Source organism: Nerophis ophidion, linkage group LG02, assembly GCF_033978795.1.
Source record: "Nerophis ophidion isolate RoL-2023_Sa linkage group LG02, RoL_Noph_v1.0, whole genome shotgun sequence".
NCBI classification, from domain to species: Eukaryota; Metazoa; Chordata; class Actinopteri; order Syngnathiformes; family Syngnathidae; genus Nerophis; species Nerophis ophidion.
This window is the reverse complement of record NC_084612.1, coordinates 75731167-75749659: the sequence shown is the minus strand read 5'-3', so window position 1 is coordinate 75749659 and position 18493 is coordinate 75731167. Positions and strand designations below refer to the sequence as shown.

Genomic DNA, 18493 nt, shown 5'->3' with positions numbered 1-18493 from the left:
GAGTTCCATTTATTTTCCCTGGTGGGTGAGCGCGGTGCGGCCGTGTACCTCCAGACCGCACAGGAATTACTCACTCCAATACAAATTAAGGCTCTGATTGTTTTAAGAACAGCCAGAAACCCAGGCAGGGCTACTTTGCGTTTTCAGCTTCACGGGTGTAGAGTTTCTTCCACTCTTTTTCTATACCTGGGCGACTTTTAACAGTGTGATAAGTGCAGGGATTTGGGCCAGAGCCGAGGCCATGCCCCTGTAAGCTCACAGGCCACCCATCCTCTCCCGGTGAGTGACAGGCTGTTAGGAGCTGTCTGACCCTCCATCGTCTCTAATCACTCTGCGGCTGTCGGCGACAGCGGCAGAATTTTGGCTGTCACACTAGCCAGATCAGATGTTTATTCTCGTGGACACGCTGACATCTCCGGGCTTAAACGCTTTGATGTGGAGTTTCTGAAGAAAGTCGACAACATCATGAATTTTGACATTTTTATCTAGTCTGTGTGTACAATTCAAAGTACGGAAATGTTGTTTCATATAGTATTGCTGCTTTTTTTTTATTTTTTATTGTTGGCTATAGAATAGAATAGAAAGTACTTTATTGATCCTTCGGGGGAAATTCAGCACCACAGTTTGCTCAGTAGAAGCATTTAAGTCTCACCTTAAAACTCATTTGTATACTCTAGCCTTTAAATAGACCTCCTTTTTAGACCAGTTGATCTGCCGTTTCTTTTCTTTTTCTTCTATGTCCCACTCTCCCGTGTGGAGGGGGTCCGGTCCGATCCGGTGGCCATGTACTGCTCGCCTGTGTATCGGCTGGGGACATCTCTGCGCTGCTGGTCCGCCTACGCTTGGGATGGTTTCCTGCTGGCTCCGCTGTGAACGGGACTCTCGCTGCTGTGTTGGATCCATTGTGGATTGAACTTTCACAGTATCATGTTAGATCCGCTCGACATCCATTGCTTTCCTCCTCTCTAAGGTTCTCATAGTCATCATTGTCACCGACGTCCCACTGGGTGTGAGTTTTCCTTGCCCTTATGTGGGCCTACCGAGGATGTCGTGGTGGTTTGTGCAGCCCTTTGAGACACTAGTGATTTAGGGCTATATAAGTAAACATTGATTGATTGATTGACAATAGAAAATAATATATAACTAATATATAATATATGAATAGTATAAATATATTCTACATTTAAGTGCAGTCAAGGAACATATGAATTATACAGTCTGATGGCTGTCGGTTTGAAGGACCTCCTGTGTCGTTCCGTGTTGCATTTAGGGAGTCTGAGCCTAGTGTAGTGGGTGGGAGGTGTTGTCCATAATGGCTAGGAGTTTTGCCTCTCTGACACCACAGCCAGAGTGTCCAGCTCCACTCCCGCCATGTTACTGGCCTTCTCTACCAACTTGTCCAGTCTGCGTGAAAACCTGACATCTGTGTCTTCTCTGTAGCTCTCGGCCTCGATTGGGCTCGCGTCTGGGGATTACTATGACCTCGACCTCCGACTTCTGCATCCCATCGTCCCACTACAGAGCAACTTCAGGGTCCTCGCCACTAAGGTATGGTGTTTGTTTTGCCTGTGTATTTAATGTGCTAGAAAAATAAATAAGACCTAAAAAAACATTAAACATTCTTTTTAAAGGCCTAATGAAAGCCACTACTACCGACCACACAGTCTGATAGTTTATATATCAAAGATTAAATCTTAACATTGTAACACATGCCAATACGGCCTTTTTAGTTTACTAAATTGCAATTTTAAATTTCGCGCGAGGTATCCTGTTGAAAACGTCGTGGTATGATGACATGTTGTTCCAGCCCCGATCCCAGCTATAAGTCGTCTGCTTTAATCGCATAACTATACAGTATTCTGGACGTCTGTGTTGCTGAATCTTTTGCAATTTGTTCAATGAATAATGGAGACGTCAAAGAAGAAAGATGTAGGTGGGAAGCGGTGTATTGTAAGGACGGCGTGGCGCGGTGGTAGAGTGGCCGTGCAAAACCCGAGGGTCCCTGGTTCAGTCCCTACCTAGTACCAACCTCGTCACGTCCGTTGTGTCCTGAGCAAGACACTTCACCCTTGCTCCTGATGGGTGCTGGTTAGAGCCCTGCATGGCAGCTCCCTCCATCAGTGTGTGAATGTGTGTGTGAACGGGTAAAATGTGGAAGTAGTGTCAAAGCGCTTTGAGTACCTTGAAGGTAGAAAAGCGCTATACAAGTACAACTCATTTATCATTATTGCGGCTGCATTTAGCCACACAAACACAGCCGGTGTTTCCTTGTTTGCATTCCCGAAAGATGACGGTGAAGCTTTACTATGGAACAGAGCGGTCAAGCGAACATGGTTCCCTACCACATGTCAAACGGCAGGTTTCGGTGAGAAAATTGTGGTGATAAGTCCGCTCTTACCGTAGACATGAGCAGATAGCTTGCGTCGTTCCTCGTGCACCTGTCAAAGAGGCAGCTACGGACTCTTGTCTCCTCCAACCGGCTGCCCCCGAACGTGGGATGCTTCCACTGTGGAGGAGGGGGGAAAAAAAGCTCAGCCTGGCCCCAACGGCTGCTTTCGATTCGCCTCATCGAAAAACGTGGCGTCCCGTGGGCACACCCCTCTGACTTTCAGGTACCGTATAATCTCCCTAAAAAAACTAGTAACCCAATAGGCAGATAAGGGATTTTCCAGAATTATCCTAGTAATAAATGTGTCTAATAACATCTGAATCGCTCCCACAGCCCTCGCCTTTTTTTCCCTTTTTTTTTTCCTAGTCCTTCACTCTAACTTTCCTCGTCCATGAATCTTTCATCCTCGCTCAAATAATGGGGAAATCGTCGCTTTCTCGGTCCGAATCGCTCTCACTGCTGGTGGCCATGATTGTAAACAATGTTCAGATGTGAGGAGCTCCACAACCCGTGATGTCACGCGCACATCGTCTGCTACTTCCGGTACAGGCAAGGCTTTTTTATTTGAGACCAAAAGTGGCGAACTTTATCATCGATGTTCTCTACTAAATCCTTTCAGCAAAAATATGGCAATATCGCGAAATGATCAAGTACGACACATAGAATGGACCTGCTATCCCCGTTTAAATTTCAGTAGGCCTTTAAATACCGTATTTTTCGGATTATAAGTCGCTCCGTAGTATACGTCTCACCGGCCGAAAATGCATGATAAAAAAGGAAAAAAAGTTTACAGTACAGATGTTATCACTTTAATTTTAGAGAATATCGCTCAAAAATTAATATCTTTACATGTATACTTTCACCGAAAAATATATCGAACATCGAGTTTAAATAGCGTTTTTTTCGGAGTATAAGTCGCACCGGGGTATAAGTCGCACCTGTTGAAAATGCATAATAAGGAAGGAAATAAACAGATATAAGTGGCATTTTTGGGGGAAATGTATTTGATAAAACCCAACACCAAGAATAGACTTGAAAGGCAATTTAAAATAAATCAATCAATCAATGTTTATTTATATAGCCCCAAATCACAAATGTCTCAAAGGACTGCACAAATCATTACGACTACAAGATCCTCGGAAGAACCCACAAAAGGGCAAGGAAAACTCACACCCAGTGGGCAGGGAGAATTCACATCCAGTGGGACGCCAGTGACAATGCTGACTATGAGAAACCTTGGAGAGGACCTCAGATGTGGGCAACCCCCCCCCCTCTAGGGGACCGAAAGCAATGGATGTGGAGCGGGTCTAACATGATACTGTGAAAGTTCAATCCATAGTGGCTCCAACACAGCCGCGAGAGTTCAGTTCAAGCGGATCCAAGACAGCAGCGAGAGTCCCGTCCACAGGAAACCATCTCAAGCGGATCAGCAGCGTAGAGATGTCCCCAACCGATACAGGCGAGCGGTCCATCCTGGGTGTCGACTCTGGACAGCCAGTACTTCATCCATGGTCATCGGACCGGACCCCCTCCACAAGGGAGGGGGGGACATAGGAGAAAGAAAAGAAAAGAAGCGGCAGATCAACTGGTCTAAAAAGGAGGTCTATTTAAAGGCTAGAGTATACAGATGAGTTTTAAGGTGAGACTTAAATGCTTCAACTGAGGTAGCATCTCGAACTGTTACCGGGAGGGCATTCCAGAGTACTGGAGCCCGAACGGAAAACGCTCTATAGCCCGCAGACTTTTTTTGGGCTCTAGGAATCACTAATAAGCCGGAGTCTTTTGAAGGCAGATTTCTTGCCGGGACATATGGTACAAGATCGGCAAGATAGGATGGAGCTAGACCGTGTAGTATTTTATACGTAAGTAGTAAAACCTTAAAGTCACATCTTAAGTGCACAGGAAGCCAGTGCAGGTGAGCCAGTACAGGCGTAATGTGATCAAACTTTAAAGAATAGTGAACAACAGGCTGAATAAGTGTAGGTTATATGAGGCATAAATAACCAACTGCTATGTTAACCTAACATATTATGGTAAGAGTCATTCAAATAACTAGAACATATAGAACATGCTATACCTTTACCAAACTATCTGCCCCTCCTAATCGATAAATCCCATGAAATCTTCTTCCTCGATGTCGCTTCCAAACAACTCTGCCAACTCCAAAGGTATGCGCCGCTTCCTCTTGTCCTTTTCTTCTGCATATTTCACTACGTCCAGCTTGTGATCTGCAGTACATGATCTCTTTTTCGGTGCCGTTTTTGTTCAGCCCCTTCTCAGTTTTTCTAAGTTACCGCCAACCATGAAATGATCCATTTTAATAGCTACGGCAGGAGCATATAGCAGTTAGCATTCTATGACCCACAATGCACTTCTGCCATGACCCTACCCCGCTAAATTCTTATTGATTGAAGTATGTGTGTATATCAGAATCAGTAGTTAGGAGTTGGACAATATCGGCAAAAAAAACTGTAGTTGTGAGTTCAGACCCCGGCCGAGTCTGACCAAAGACTTTAAAAATGGGACCCATTACCTCCCTGATTGGCACTCAGCATCAAGGGTTGGAATTTGGGGTTAAATCGCCAAAAAAGGATTCCTGGGCGCGCCCGCCACTGCTGCCCACTGTTCCCCTCACCACCTGATCAAGGGTGATGGGTCAAATCCAGCGAATAATTTCGCCACACCTCGTGTGTGTGTGACAATTATTTGGAACTTTAATTTTAACTTTAGATTATATGTTGGACAAAGTCGCGGAATCAAAGATCCATCTACAAATGTGTCTACAACTCGCGTTTCTCTTTATCATTAAGAAGCACTCTTTAACCTTGACATTATTAAATCCGTAACCAAAGGTAAAATGTTTTTTTATTAAATTTTTCCCCAAACAAAACCCATCAACCATTAAGTTTCCATTCTTATCAAATGAAATGTTCAAATTGTATTTGGTTCGCTGATACAGTCCTTATTACATTAGTTACGAGATCGTAATCTTTTCCCTAACGTGCTGTAAAAATGGACTGATTCTGTCCATAGATCCTTAATGCAGGTAAAGCTCTCTGAAGCTGGGGAAGAAATGAGAAAATCCTCTCTGCCTGTGCACAGTAAGGTCAGAGATCCGCCTATATACATATATATATATATATATACACTCAAATCCTCAGTCATTCAGTCTACACTCATTTCAAGTACTTTACCTCAATTACAGGCTTGATGTGCAGAAACATGTTTTCAACCATAAACCCGTTAGTGGGTATTACATACTTGGGCTAATGACTGTGTCCAGATTCAGTTTTGTCTGCTGTCAGGTTGTGTTCTGAGGCAGCACCTCAAATACAAATTATCCATAAAGAAATACTAATATTTATTAAACTGATGTGCGTACAGTTACAATATGGCACATCACATGGTTAAGTCATTTCTCATTACAACATGTCCAAAAAGGAGTTGGAAAAAGCAGAGCTTATTTTTTTCAACCCCTTTTCACAGCAAATCAATGATGTGTGAAGTGTTTCCCCCAGAAAATGTGTTAGTTAAGGTGGTGTCTCTCTGGCAGGACAGACCGGGGAAGGGGGTAGGTGGGTGTAATGATCGGTGTAACTCGACCTGTCGCCATCACGTCCCCACCTTGCCGCTGCCACCAAATAGCCCGGGGGGTGAAATAGACCGGCTTTGTCGCGTGAAGAAGCCTAGAATTTTTGGTTGTGTTTTCCGCTCCATTTGCTGAATAGCAATATACGATATGTATCTCGATATTTTTTCCATAAAGTAAAAACAAAACAGTGGTAGTTACCTGAGATACCAAGTATGTCATTATTATGCCACATGCTCACAAATGTTCAACTCATCATGCTTAATTTATTACAGCATTTAGGAAGCCTGTAGTTGATTTTTATGATTCAGCGCCTTATAGTGCTGAAAATACGGTGTATATATATATTTTATTTTTTTTGTATTTTTTTTTAGACTTTAGTTTAAGCAGTGGCTCTTTGTTGTTAAAGGGGAACATTATCTCCAGACCTATGTGAGCGTCAATATATACCTTGATGGTGCAGAAAAAAGACCTTATATTTTTTTAACCGATTTCCGAACTCTAAATGGGTGAATTTTGGCGAATTAAATGCCTTTCTGTTTATCGGTCTGGAGGTGATGACGTCAGAATGTGACGTCGCCAAGGTAATACAGCCGCCATTTTCATTTTCAACACATTGTAAACATCTGGTCTCAGCTCTGGTATTTTCCGTTTTTTCTACTATTTTTTGGAACCTTGGAGACATCATGCTTCGTCGGTGTGTTGTCGGAGGGTGTAACAACACTAACAGGGAGGGATTCAAGTTGCAACACTGGCATGAAGATGCCGAAGTGTGTGCCGCCAGACCCCCATTGAATGTACCAAAGTGTCTCCACAATTTACCGGCGATGACAGACATGGCACAGAGATGTATGGATAACCTGCAGATGCATTTGCAACAGTAAAGTCAACGAAATCACAAAGGTGAGTTTTGTTGATGTTGACTTATGCGCTAATCAGACATATTTGGTCGCGGCGTGAATGCCAGCTAATCGATGCTAACATGCTACGCTAATCGACGCTAACATGCTCCAAGATGGCGGCGCCAGACCTATGTGAGCGTCAATACTGTATATACCTTGATGGTGCAGAAAAAAGACCTTATATTTTTTTAACCGATTTCCGAACTCAAAATGGGTGAATTTTGGCGAATTAAATGCCTTTCTGTTTATCGGTCTGGAGGTGATGACGTCAGAATGTGACGTCGCCAAGGTAATACAGCCGCCATTTTCATTTTCAACACATTGTAAACATTGGGTCTCAGCTCTGGTATTTTCCGTTTTTTCTACTATTTTTTGGAACCTTGGAGACATCATGCCTTGTCGGTGTGTTGTCGGAGGGTGTAACAACACTAACAGGGAGGGATTCAAGTTGCACCACTGGCATGAAGATGCCGAAGTGTGTGCCGCCAGACCCCCATTGAATGTACCAAAGTGTCTCCACAATTTACCGGCGATGACAGACATGGCACAGAGATGTATGGATAACCTGCAGATGCATTTGCAACAGTAAAGTCAACGAAATCACAAAGGTGAGTTTTGTTGATGTTGACTTATGCGCTAATCAGACATATTTGGTCGCGGCGTGAATGCCAGCTAATCGATGCTAACATGCTACGCTAATCGACGCTAACATGCTCCAAGATGGCGGCGCCCGGACGGGCTGCGTCCTCGCGGAGCTCCTGCTAAAGATGAAACATTTGGCAGAAATACCGGACAATTCTACGAACTTCATGGCTGGCTCACATCGTGGTCACTCCGTGATCACGTACGGCCGCCAGACACTTCTGGATGTGGACATATCGGGCCGTTTTGGACCGATAGACGCGTGCGTGCTAAACGTGCTAACTAGCATGGGAATACGTAGACGGCTACATCCAGCGGCCTGTGAAGCAGGGGGGTCTAGTAGCAGCGGGGGCCGTCTACGGAGCAGATGCCAGCGGTGTGATCGGAAACGCGGATGTCGAGCGGGGCTAAAAACAAAGCAGAAGGCTAATCCCCACAGGACACCACTTCCCTCCATCCTGCAGCCAGATTTAAATGGAAGATGCGAGACTACTGGTCTGGGTAAGGAGTCAGTTAAATTAAAACAAGTTTTTTCTGCTTTGAGGGTTTCAGAGTTGGACATGTGTTTTACTGAGGTGGCTAACTATGATGCGTGCAGTTTATCAAAGCAACAAACAAACAATCGGAAAATCCCCGTTACTGAGGTGGATAACTATGATGCGTGCAGTTTATCAAAGCAACAAACAAACAATCGGAAAATCCCCGTTACTGAGGTGGCTAACTATGATGCGTGCAGTTTATCAAAGCAACAAACAAACAATCGGAAAATCCCCGTTACTGAGGTGGCTAACCATGATGCGTGCAGTTTATCAAAGCAACAATCAAACAATCGGAAAATTCCCGTCGTATCAATTCCTAGATATGGTCGTAACTATACTAAATGCACTGGGCATAATAAACACAACATTATTAATATTGCTACTACGGATAATTTGATCAAAAATTCCCTAAAACAGCCCACTACCTATAATATAGGTTTTTTAAACATAAGATCATTGTCTCCCAAAACGTTGTTAGTTAATGATATCATCAGAGACAACAATCTTAACGTCATCGGTCTCAGCGAAACCTGGCTTAAACCAAACGACTTTTTTGCGCTAAATGAGGCATGTCCTCCTAACTTTACACATGCGCATATTGCCCGTCCGCTTAAAAGGGGTGGGGGGGTCGCACTAATATACAACGAAAACTTTAACCTTAGTCCTAACATAAATAATAAATATAAATCGTTTGAGGTGCTTACTATGAGGTCTGTCACACCGCTGCCTCTACACCTGGCTGTTATCTACCGCCCCCCAGGGCCCTATTCGGACTTTATTAATGAATTCTCAGAGTTCGTTGCTGATCTAGTGACACACGCCGATAATATAATCATAATGGGGGACTTTAATATCCATATGAATACCCCATCGGACCCACCGTGCGTAGCGCTCCAGACTATAATTGATAGCTGTGGTCTCACACAAATAATAAATGAACCCACGCATCGCAACGGTAATACGATAGACCTAGTGCTTGTCAGGGGGATCACCGTTTCCAAAGTTACGATACTTCCGTATACTTAAGTATTGTCCGATCATTACCTTATAAAATTCGAGGTTCAGACGCATGTTCGTCAAACTAATAATAATAATAACTGCTATAGCAGCCGCAACATTAATACAGCCACAACGACAACTCTTGCTGACCTACTGCCCTCGGTAATGGCACCATTCCCAAAGTATGTGGGCTCTATTGATAACCTCACTAACAACTTTAACGACGCCCTGCGCGAAACCATTGATAACATAGCACCGCTAAAGTTAAAAAAGGCTCCAAAAAAGCGCACCCCGTGGTTTACAGAAGAAACTAGAGCTCGGGGCGGTATAGCTCGGTTGGTAGAGCGGCTGTGCCAGCAACTTGAGGGTTGCAGGTTCGATTCCCGCTTCCGCCAACCAGGTCACTGCCGTTGTGTCCTTGGGCAAGACACTTTACCCACCTGCTCCCAGTGCCACCCACACTGGTTTAAATGTAACTTAGATATTGGGTTTCACTATGTAAAGCGCTTTGAGTCACTAGAGAAAATGCGCTATATAAATATCATTCACTTCACATTATGTAGAAAGCTGGAACGCAAATGGCGCACGACTAAACTTGAGGTGCACCATCAAGCATGGAGTGATGGTTTAATAACTTATAAACGCATGCTTACCTTAGCTAAAGCTAAATATTACTCAAATCTCATCCACCGTAATAAAAACGATCCTAAATTTTTGTTTAGTACAGTAGCATCGCTAACCCAACAAGGGACCCCTTCCAGTAGCTCCACCCACTCAGCTGATGACTTTATGCAATTCTTTAGTAAGAAAATTGAAGTCATTAGAAAGGAGATTAAAGACAATGCGTCCCAGCTACAACGGGGTTCTATTAACACTGACACGATTGTATATACGGCGGATACTGCCCTCCAAAATAGTTTCTCTCGTTTTGAGGAAATAACATTGGAGGAATTGTTACAACGTGTAAATGGAATAAAACAGACAACATGTTTACTTGACCCTCTTCCTGGGAAACTGATCAAGGAGCTCTTTGTATTATTAGGTCCATCAGTGCTAAATATTATAAACTTATCACTTTCCTCGGGCACTGTTCCCCTAGCATTCAAAAAAGCGGTTATTCATCCTCTTCTTAAAAGACCTACCGTCGATCCTGACCTCATGGTAAACTACCGACCGGTGTCTCACCTTCCCTTTATTTCAAAAATCCTCGAAAAAATTGTTGCGGAGCAGTTAAATGAACACTTGGCGTCTAACAATCTATGTGAAACCTTTCAATCCGGTTTCAGGGCAAATCACTCCACGGAGACAGCCCTCGCAAAAACGACTAATGATCTATTGCTAACGATGGATTCTGATGCGTCATCTATGTTGCTGCTCCTCGATCTTAGCGCTGCTTTCGATACCGTCGATCATAATATTTTATTAGAACGTATCAAAACACGAATTGGTATGTCAGACTCAGCCCTGTCTTGGTTTAACTCTCATCTTACTGATAGGATGCAGTGTGTCTCCCATAACAATGTGACCTCGGACTACGTTAAGGTAACGTGTGGAGTTCCCCAGGGTTCGGTCCTTAACAACAAAGCGCTGCGGGTAACCCTGCATCTATGAATAAGCTTAGTGTTGTGTTCTGGTTGGACTGGCCAAAGTTAAGTGGGAGAAAATGCGGTCGGTTATAGATTATTTAATGTCTCTGTGCGGCCCGGTAGCAAATGCGTCACGGGCCGGTGCCGGCCCCCGGACCGGTGGTTGGGGACCACTGCCATGTATTCGTAAATTGTATTTATGTAGCGCTTTTCTCTAGTTACTCAAAGCGCTCTACATAGTGAAAGCCAGTATCTAAGTTACATTTAAACCGGTGCGGGTGGCACTAGGAGCAGGTGGGTGAAGTGTCTTGGCCAAGGACACAACGGCAGTGACTCGGAATCGAACCTGGAACCCTCAAGTTGCTGGCACGGCCACTCTACCAACCGAGCTATACCATGTTTGCATGCTAAAATTGTATGCTAGTATTTTAGATGATTTTGGTAACATTTTAGTATGGGGAACATGTTCACCATTAATTAGTTGCTTATTAACATGCAAATTAGTAACATATTGGCTCTTAATTAGTAATTATTAAGTACTTATTAATGTCTTATTCTGCATGAAGGGGTTTTTTTGTTTGTTTTTTTTTCCCCCTTGGCCTCAGTTTCCACCCCCCTCTCCAGGGCCCAGGCTAAGACCGATTTTTTTAAATTAATTTTTTATTTTTTTATTTTAATCTTCTAGTTTTGGGCTTCACGGTGGCAGAGGGGTTAGTGCGTCTGCCTCACAATACAAAGGTCCTGCAGTCCTGGGTTCAAATCCAGGCTCGGGATCTTTCTGTGTGGAGTTTGCATGTTCTCCCCGTGAATGCGTGGGTTCCCTCCGGGTACTCCGGCTTCCTCCCACTTCCAAAGACATGCACCTGGGGATAGGTTGATTGGCAACACTAAATGGTCCCTAGTGTGTGAATGTTGTCTGTCTATCTGTGTTGGCCCTGTGATGAGGTGGCGACTTGTCCAGGGTGTACCCCGCCTTCCGCCCGATTGTAGCTGAGATAGGCGCCAGCGCCCCCCGTGATCCCAAAAGGGAATAAGCGGTAGAAAATGGATGGATGGAATCTTCTATTTTTTTCTCCCATCCCCCCCTTGTTTACCTGTATCTCATCTTTTTTGTAAGGGGCGCTGGAAGCCGGCAGACCCGTCAGCGATCCTGTTCTGTCTCCCTGTAATGTTTGTCTGATCTTGAATGGGATTGTGCTGAAAATTTTAATTTTCCTGAAGGAACTCTCCTGACGGAATAAATAAAGTACTATCTAATCTAATCTATCTAATGACCTGATTATAAAACCTGTAAGCCGGTAACACTTTAGTATGGGGAACATATTCACCATTACTAACCCTAAACACCCTAACTCTAACCCTAACCAAATAACTCTAAATTAAGTCTTTGTTACTTAAATATGTCCCCCTATGATTCATTAGTATCGCGGTACTATACCAATATGGGTATACCGTACAACCCTAGTCTGCTGTATGATCTTAATATCAATCAATCAATCAATCAATGTTTACTTATATAGCCCTAAATCACTAGTGTCTCAAAGGGCTGCACAGACCACTACGACATCCTCGGGCAAGGAAAACTCACACCCAGTGGGAGATCGGTGACAATAATGACTATGAGAACGTGATACTGTGATACTGATGATACTGATGACTATGAGAACATATGAGAACATGATACTGTGAAAGATCAATCCATAATGGATCCAACACAGTCGCGAGAGTCCAGTCCAAGCGGATCCAACACAGCAGCGAGAGTCCCGTTCACAGCGGAGCCAGCAGGAAACCATCCCAAGCGGAGGCTGATCAGCAGCGCAGAGATGTCCCCAGCCGATACACAGGCGAGCAGTACATGGCCACCGGATCGGACCGGACTCCCTCCACAAAGGAGAGTGGGACATAGAAGAAAAAGAAAAGAAACGGCAGATCAACTGGTCTAAAAAGGGAGTCTATTTAAAGGCTAGAGTATACAAATGAGTTTTAAGGTGAGACTTAAATGCTTCTACTGAGGTGGCATCTCGAACTGTTACCGGGAGGGCATTCCAGAGTACTGGAGCCCGAACGGAAAACGCTCTACAGCCCGCAGACTTTTTTTGGGCTTTGGGAATCACTAATAAGCCGGAGTCCTTTGAAGGCAGATTTCTTGCCGGGACATATGGTACAATACAATCGGCAAGATAGGATGGAGCTAGACCGTGTAGTATTTTATACGTAAGTAGTAAAACCTTAAAGTCACATCTTAAGTGCACAGGAAGCCAGTGCAGGTGAGCCAGTATAGGTATATATGTATGTATATATGTATATAAAGGTATATACAGTATAGGTATATATGTATGTATATATGTATATAAAGGTATATACAGTACAGGCGTAATGTGATCAAACTTTCTTGTTCTTGTCAAAAGTCTAGCAGCCGCATTTTGTACCAACTGTAATCTTTTAATGCTAGACATGGGGAGACCCGAAAATAATACGTTACAGTAGTCGAGGCGAGACGTAACAAACGCATGGATAATGATCTCAGCGTCTTTAGTGGACAGAATGGAGCGAATTTTAGCGATGTTACGGAGATGAAAGAAGGCCGTTTTAGTAACGCTTTTAATGTGTGCCTCAAAGGAGAGAGTTGGGTCGAAGATAATACCCAGATTCTTTACCGAGTTGCCTTGTTTAATTGTTTGGTTGTCAAATGTTAGAGTTGTATTATTAAATAGAGTTCGGTGTCTAGCAGGACCGATAATCAGCATTTCCGTTTTTTTGGCGTTGAGTTGCAAAAAGTTAGCGGACATCCATTGTTTAATTTCATTAAGACACGCCTCCAGCTGACTAAATAACTCTAAATTAAGTCTTTGTTACTTAAATATGTCCCCCTATGATTCATTAGTATCGCGGTACTATACCAATATGGGTATACCGTACAACCCTAGTCTGCTGTATGATCTTAATATCAATATTTGTGGGCCAGTGGGGAACTGCTCAGACTTTCTACTTGGCTCCAGAGTGCTGAGTTTAGGCTAAGCAGCACGGAGAGAAAAAAAACAAAAACGCTCTGACTTTCCCATGGCAACAGCGGACACTGCATACCAGAGGTGCACGTGTGCTGCAACTTAAACACGGTCTGGAAGACACCACAGCTTGTGATGATCTTAAAAAGCTTCCGTGCTCATTCTGCATTTTTTTTTTTTCAACTTTTTTTATGTTCCATCTTTGTCTTTCTATTGTCAGTCTGGCCCCCTTCGTGGACACGCCACCTGCTTTTTTACGCGCGCACGCACCGACCTCAAGGTTAGCGCCGCACGGTGTTCAAACTCTCCGGCTCGCCCACAAAGCCGTGACTGTTTGCTGGTCCACCGGGCTCCTTGGGTACACATGGCCCGTAGACACAAACGCACGCGGACGCCTTACCGGGGTGACTTAAAACTCCCTATTAAGTCTGAAGGTGATGTGCGCATGCTTGCATGACAATGCGAGCCAGCCTCACTAACCGCACCACTTCCTCAAAGCCTCTCATTTCAGTTTCTCGAGCCATTTTATTTTTACTCGAGCCGAGGAGCCACTGTGGGGCAAAAAAATTCAAAATGAACAACAGCATCAGCAAATCAAGTTTCTCCACATTGGCATGCACCCCTAATGGAGTGTTTTTCAACCACTGTGCCGCGGCACACTAGTGTGCCGTGAGATACAGTCTGGTGTGCTGTGGGAGATTGTCTAATTTCACCTATTTGTGCTAAAAATATTTTTTGCAAACCAGTAATTATAGCTTGCAAATAATGTTGAGTGTCTGTGCTGTCTGGAGCTCTTCCATATCAGTAGGTGGCAGCCTAATTGTTTTGTGGATGTCGGAAACAGCAGGAGGCAGCATGCAGGTAAAAAGGTTTCTAATGCTTAAACCAAAAAGAAACAAAAGGTGGGTGCCCCTAAGAAAAGGCATTGAAGCTTAGGGAAGGCTATGCGGAACCAAACTAAAACTGAACGGGCTACAAAAGTAAACAAATACAGAATGCTGGACGACAGCAAAGACTTACTGTGGACCAAAGACGGCGTCCACAATGTACAACCGAACATGACATGACAATCAATAATGTCCCAACAAAGAAGGATGAAAACAACCTGAAATATTCTTGATTGCTAAAACAAAGTAGATACGGGAAATATCGCTTAAAGGGGAACATTATCACAATTTCAAAAGGGGTAAAAACAATAACAATCAGTTCCCAGTTGCTTGTTGTATTTTTTGAAGTTTTTAAAATTTTTTTACCGGTCCTGGAATATCCATAAATAAAGCTTTAAAGTGCCTTATTTTCGCTATCTTCGAAACCACTATCCATTTCCCTGTGACGTCATACAGGGCTGCCAATACAAACAACATGGCGGTTACCACAGCAAGATGTAGCGACATTAGCTCGGATTCAGACTCAGATTTCAGCGGCTTAAGCGATTCAACAGATTACGCATGTATTGAAACAGATGGTCGGAGTATGGAGACTGATAGCGAAAACGAAATTGAAGAAGAAATTGAAGCTATTGAGCGAATAGCTATTGATGGTATTCGGCCATAGCGTGGGTGTACCTAATGAAGTGACCCATAGCATGGCTGCCTTATTAGCATCGCCGGTAAAATGTGCGGACCAAACGATCAGGACTTTCGCATCTTGTGACACTGGAGCAACTTAAATCCGTCGATTGGTAAGTGTTTGTTTCGCATTAAATGTGGGTATCTAGTTTCAAATGTACATACAGCTAGCATAAATAGCATGTTAGCAACGATTAGTGTAGCATTTTAGCATCGATTAGCTGGCAGTCATGCCGTGACCAAATATGTCTGATTAGCACATAAGTCAACAAAACTCACCTTTGTGATTTCGTTGAGTTAATTGTTGCAAATGCATCTGCAGGTTATCAATCAATCAATCAATGTTTACTTATATAGCCCTAAATCACTAGTGTCTCAAAGGGCTGCACAAACCACCACGACATCCTCGGTAGGCCCACATAAGGGCAAGGAAAACTCACACCCAGTGGGACGTCGGTGACAATGATGACTATGAGAACATGATACTGTGAAAGATCAATCCATAATGGATCCAACACAGTCGCGAGAGTCCAGTCCAAAGCGGATCCAACACAGCAGCGAGAGTCTCGTTCATAGCGGAGCCAGCAGGAAACCATCCCAAGCGGAGGCTGATCAGCAGTTTGGTTATCCATACATCTTTGTGCCATGTCTGTCTTAGCATCGCCGGTCAAATGTGAAGACACTCTGGTACATTCAATGGGGGTCTGGCGGCAGATTTCTTGCCAGTGGTGCAACTTGAATCCCTCCCTGTTAGTGTTGTTACACCCTCCGACAACACACCCACCAGGCATGATGTCTCCAAGGTTCCAAAAAATAGTCGAAAAAACGGAGCTGAGACCCGGTGTTTGTAATGTGTTGAAAATGAAAATGGTGGGTGTGTTACCTCGGTGACGTCACGTTCTGACGTCATCGCTAAAAGACCGATAAACACAAAGGAGTTTAATTTGCCAAAATCCACCCAATTAGAGTTCGGAAATCGGTTAAAAAAAATACATGGTCTTTTTTCTGCAACATAAAGGTATATAGTGACGCTTGCATAGCTTTGGTGATAATGTTCAATCAATCAATCAATCAATCAATGTTTATTTATATAGCCCCAAATCACAAATGTCTCAAAGGACTGCACAAATCATTACGACTACAACATCCTCGGAAGAACCCACAAAAGGGCAAGGAAAACTCACACCCAGTGGGCAGGGAGAATTCACATTCAGTGGGACGCCAGTGACAATGCTGACTATGAGAAACCTTGGAGAGGACCTCAGATGTGGGCAACCCCCCCCCTCTAGGGGACCGAAAGCAATGGATGTCGAGCGGGTCTAACATGATACTGTGAAAGTTCAATCCATAGTGGCTCAAAGACCGCAGTGAGAGTCCCGTCCACAGGAAACCATCTCAAGCGGATCAGCAGCGTAGAGATGTCCCCAACCGATACAGGCGAGCGGTCCATCCTGGGTCCCGACGAGCGGTCCATCCTGGGTCTCGACTCTGGACAGTCAGTACTTCATCCATGGTCATCGGACCGGACCCCCTCCACAAGGGAGGGGGGGACATAGGAGAATGAAAAGAAGCGGCAGATCAACTGGTCTAAAAAGGTCTATTTAAAGGCTAGAGTATACAGATGAGTTTTAAGATGTTCCCCTTTAAAGTCCTACCGAAACCCACTACTAGCGACCACGCAGTCTGATAGTTTATATATCAATGATGAAATATTAACATTGCAACACATGCCAATACGGCCGCTTTAGTTTACTAAATTACAATTTTAAATTTCCCGGGAGTTTCGTCTTGAAAACGTCGTGTAATGGCAAGACGTCACGCGTTTTTAGGAAGTATGAGCGCTACGCACGCACAGCTAAAAGTCGTCTGCTTTAACGGCATAATTATACAGTATTTTGGAGATCTGTGTTGCTGAATCTTTTGCAATTTGTTCAATTAATATTGGAGAAGTCACAGTAGAAAGATGGAGTTGGGAAGCTTTAGCCTTTAGCCACACAAACGCACGGCGATTCCATGTTTAAAATTCCCGGAGGTGAACATTTACTATGGATCAGAGCGCGGTCAAGCCAACATGAATTCAGAGCAAATGTTACCCAGCAGGTTTCGGTGAGAAAATTGTGGTTAAAAAGTCGCTTCTTACCGGAGAAAAGCTGAGCTTGGGCCGTCCATGAAGCTGCCGTCGACTCCCCTGAGACATTAGCGTCAACACACCCGTGGAGACACCCTTCCGACTATCAGGTACTATCAAACTTGACTATCAGGTAATATTAAACTCACTAAAACACTAGCAACACAATAGAAAGATAAGGGATTTCCTAGAATTATCCGAGTAAATGTGTCTAAAAAGATCGGAATCCGTCCCAATGCATTTGCGTTTTTTTTTCCCTAGTCCGTCGCTATCTATATATCCTCAAACACAAATCTTCCATCCTCGCTCAAATGAATGGGGAAATTGTCGTTTTCTCGGTCCGAATAGTACTTTTTGTTGGAGGCTCCCATTAAAAACAATGTGAGGAGCCCTCAACGTGTGACGTCATCGTCTGCGACTTCCTTTTCTCTTAACACCGACAGTTGCGGACTTTATCGTGGATGTTCTCTACTAAATCCTTTCAGCAAAAATATGGCAATATGGCGAAATGATCAAGTATGACACGCAGAATGGACCTGCTGTCCCCGTTTAAGTAAGAAAATCCCATTTCAGTAGGCCTTTTAAAGGAAGACATGCAACTGCTGCAGTGAAATACCAACAAAAAAAGAGAAAAAGCCACCAAAATAAGAATGCAAGACAAGAAGTAAAACACTACACACAGCAAAACAGTGAAAATAAGTCATGATGTGATGTGACAGGTGGTGACAGTACACCTGCTTTGAGACAAGAGCTACAGTTGTGATCAAAATGATTCAACCCCCACACAATTTTGGTGTTTTAGCCAGTTAGACATTTATTCCATATTTTGTTTATAGTCATATCAAATGGTTTCCTGTGGACGGGACTCTCACTGCTGTGTTGGAGCCACTATGGATTGAACTTTCACAGTATCATGTTAGACCCGCTCGACATCCATTGCTTTCGGTCCCCTAGAGGGGGGGGGTTGCCCACATCTGAGGTCCTCTCCAAGGTTTCTCATAGTCAGCATTGTCACTGGCGTCCCACTGGATGTGAATTCTCCCTGCCCACTGGGTGTGAGTTTTCCTTGCCCTTTTGTGGGTTCTTCCGAGGATGTTGTAGTCGTAATGATTTGTGCAGTCCTTTTAGACATTTGTGATTTGGGGC

The 18493-nt window shown here is 43.9% G+C and overlaps 1 protein-coding gene across 5 annotated transcripts in view; it reads left to right on the top strand.

The window, feature by feature from the left end:
- sugt1 (SGT1 homolog, MIS12 kinetochore complex assembly cochaperone) overlaps nt 1–18493 on the top strand; it is an 82874-nt gene that overhangs the window by 26031 nt on the left and 38350 nt on the right. For 4 of the 5 annotated variants that reach the window (XR_009804866.1, XM_061891227.1, XM_061891203.1 and 1 more), the window contains exon 10: nt 1441–1548. The exons of the other annotated variant lie outside the window; for it this stretch is intronic. Coding sequence is in view for 3 of the 4 variants with exons in the window: in XM_061891227.1 (XP_061747211.1) it covers nt 1441–1548 (108 nt within the window). In the remaining variant the exon portion in view is untranslated. The remainder of the gene's footprint in view (nt 1–1440; nt 1549–18493) is intronic. 5 annotated transcript variants of the gene reach the window in all.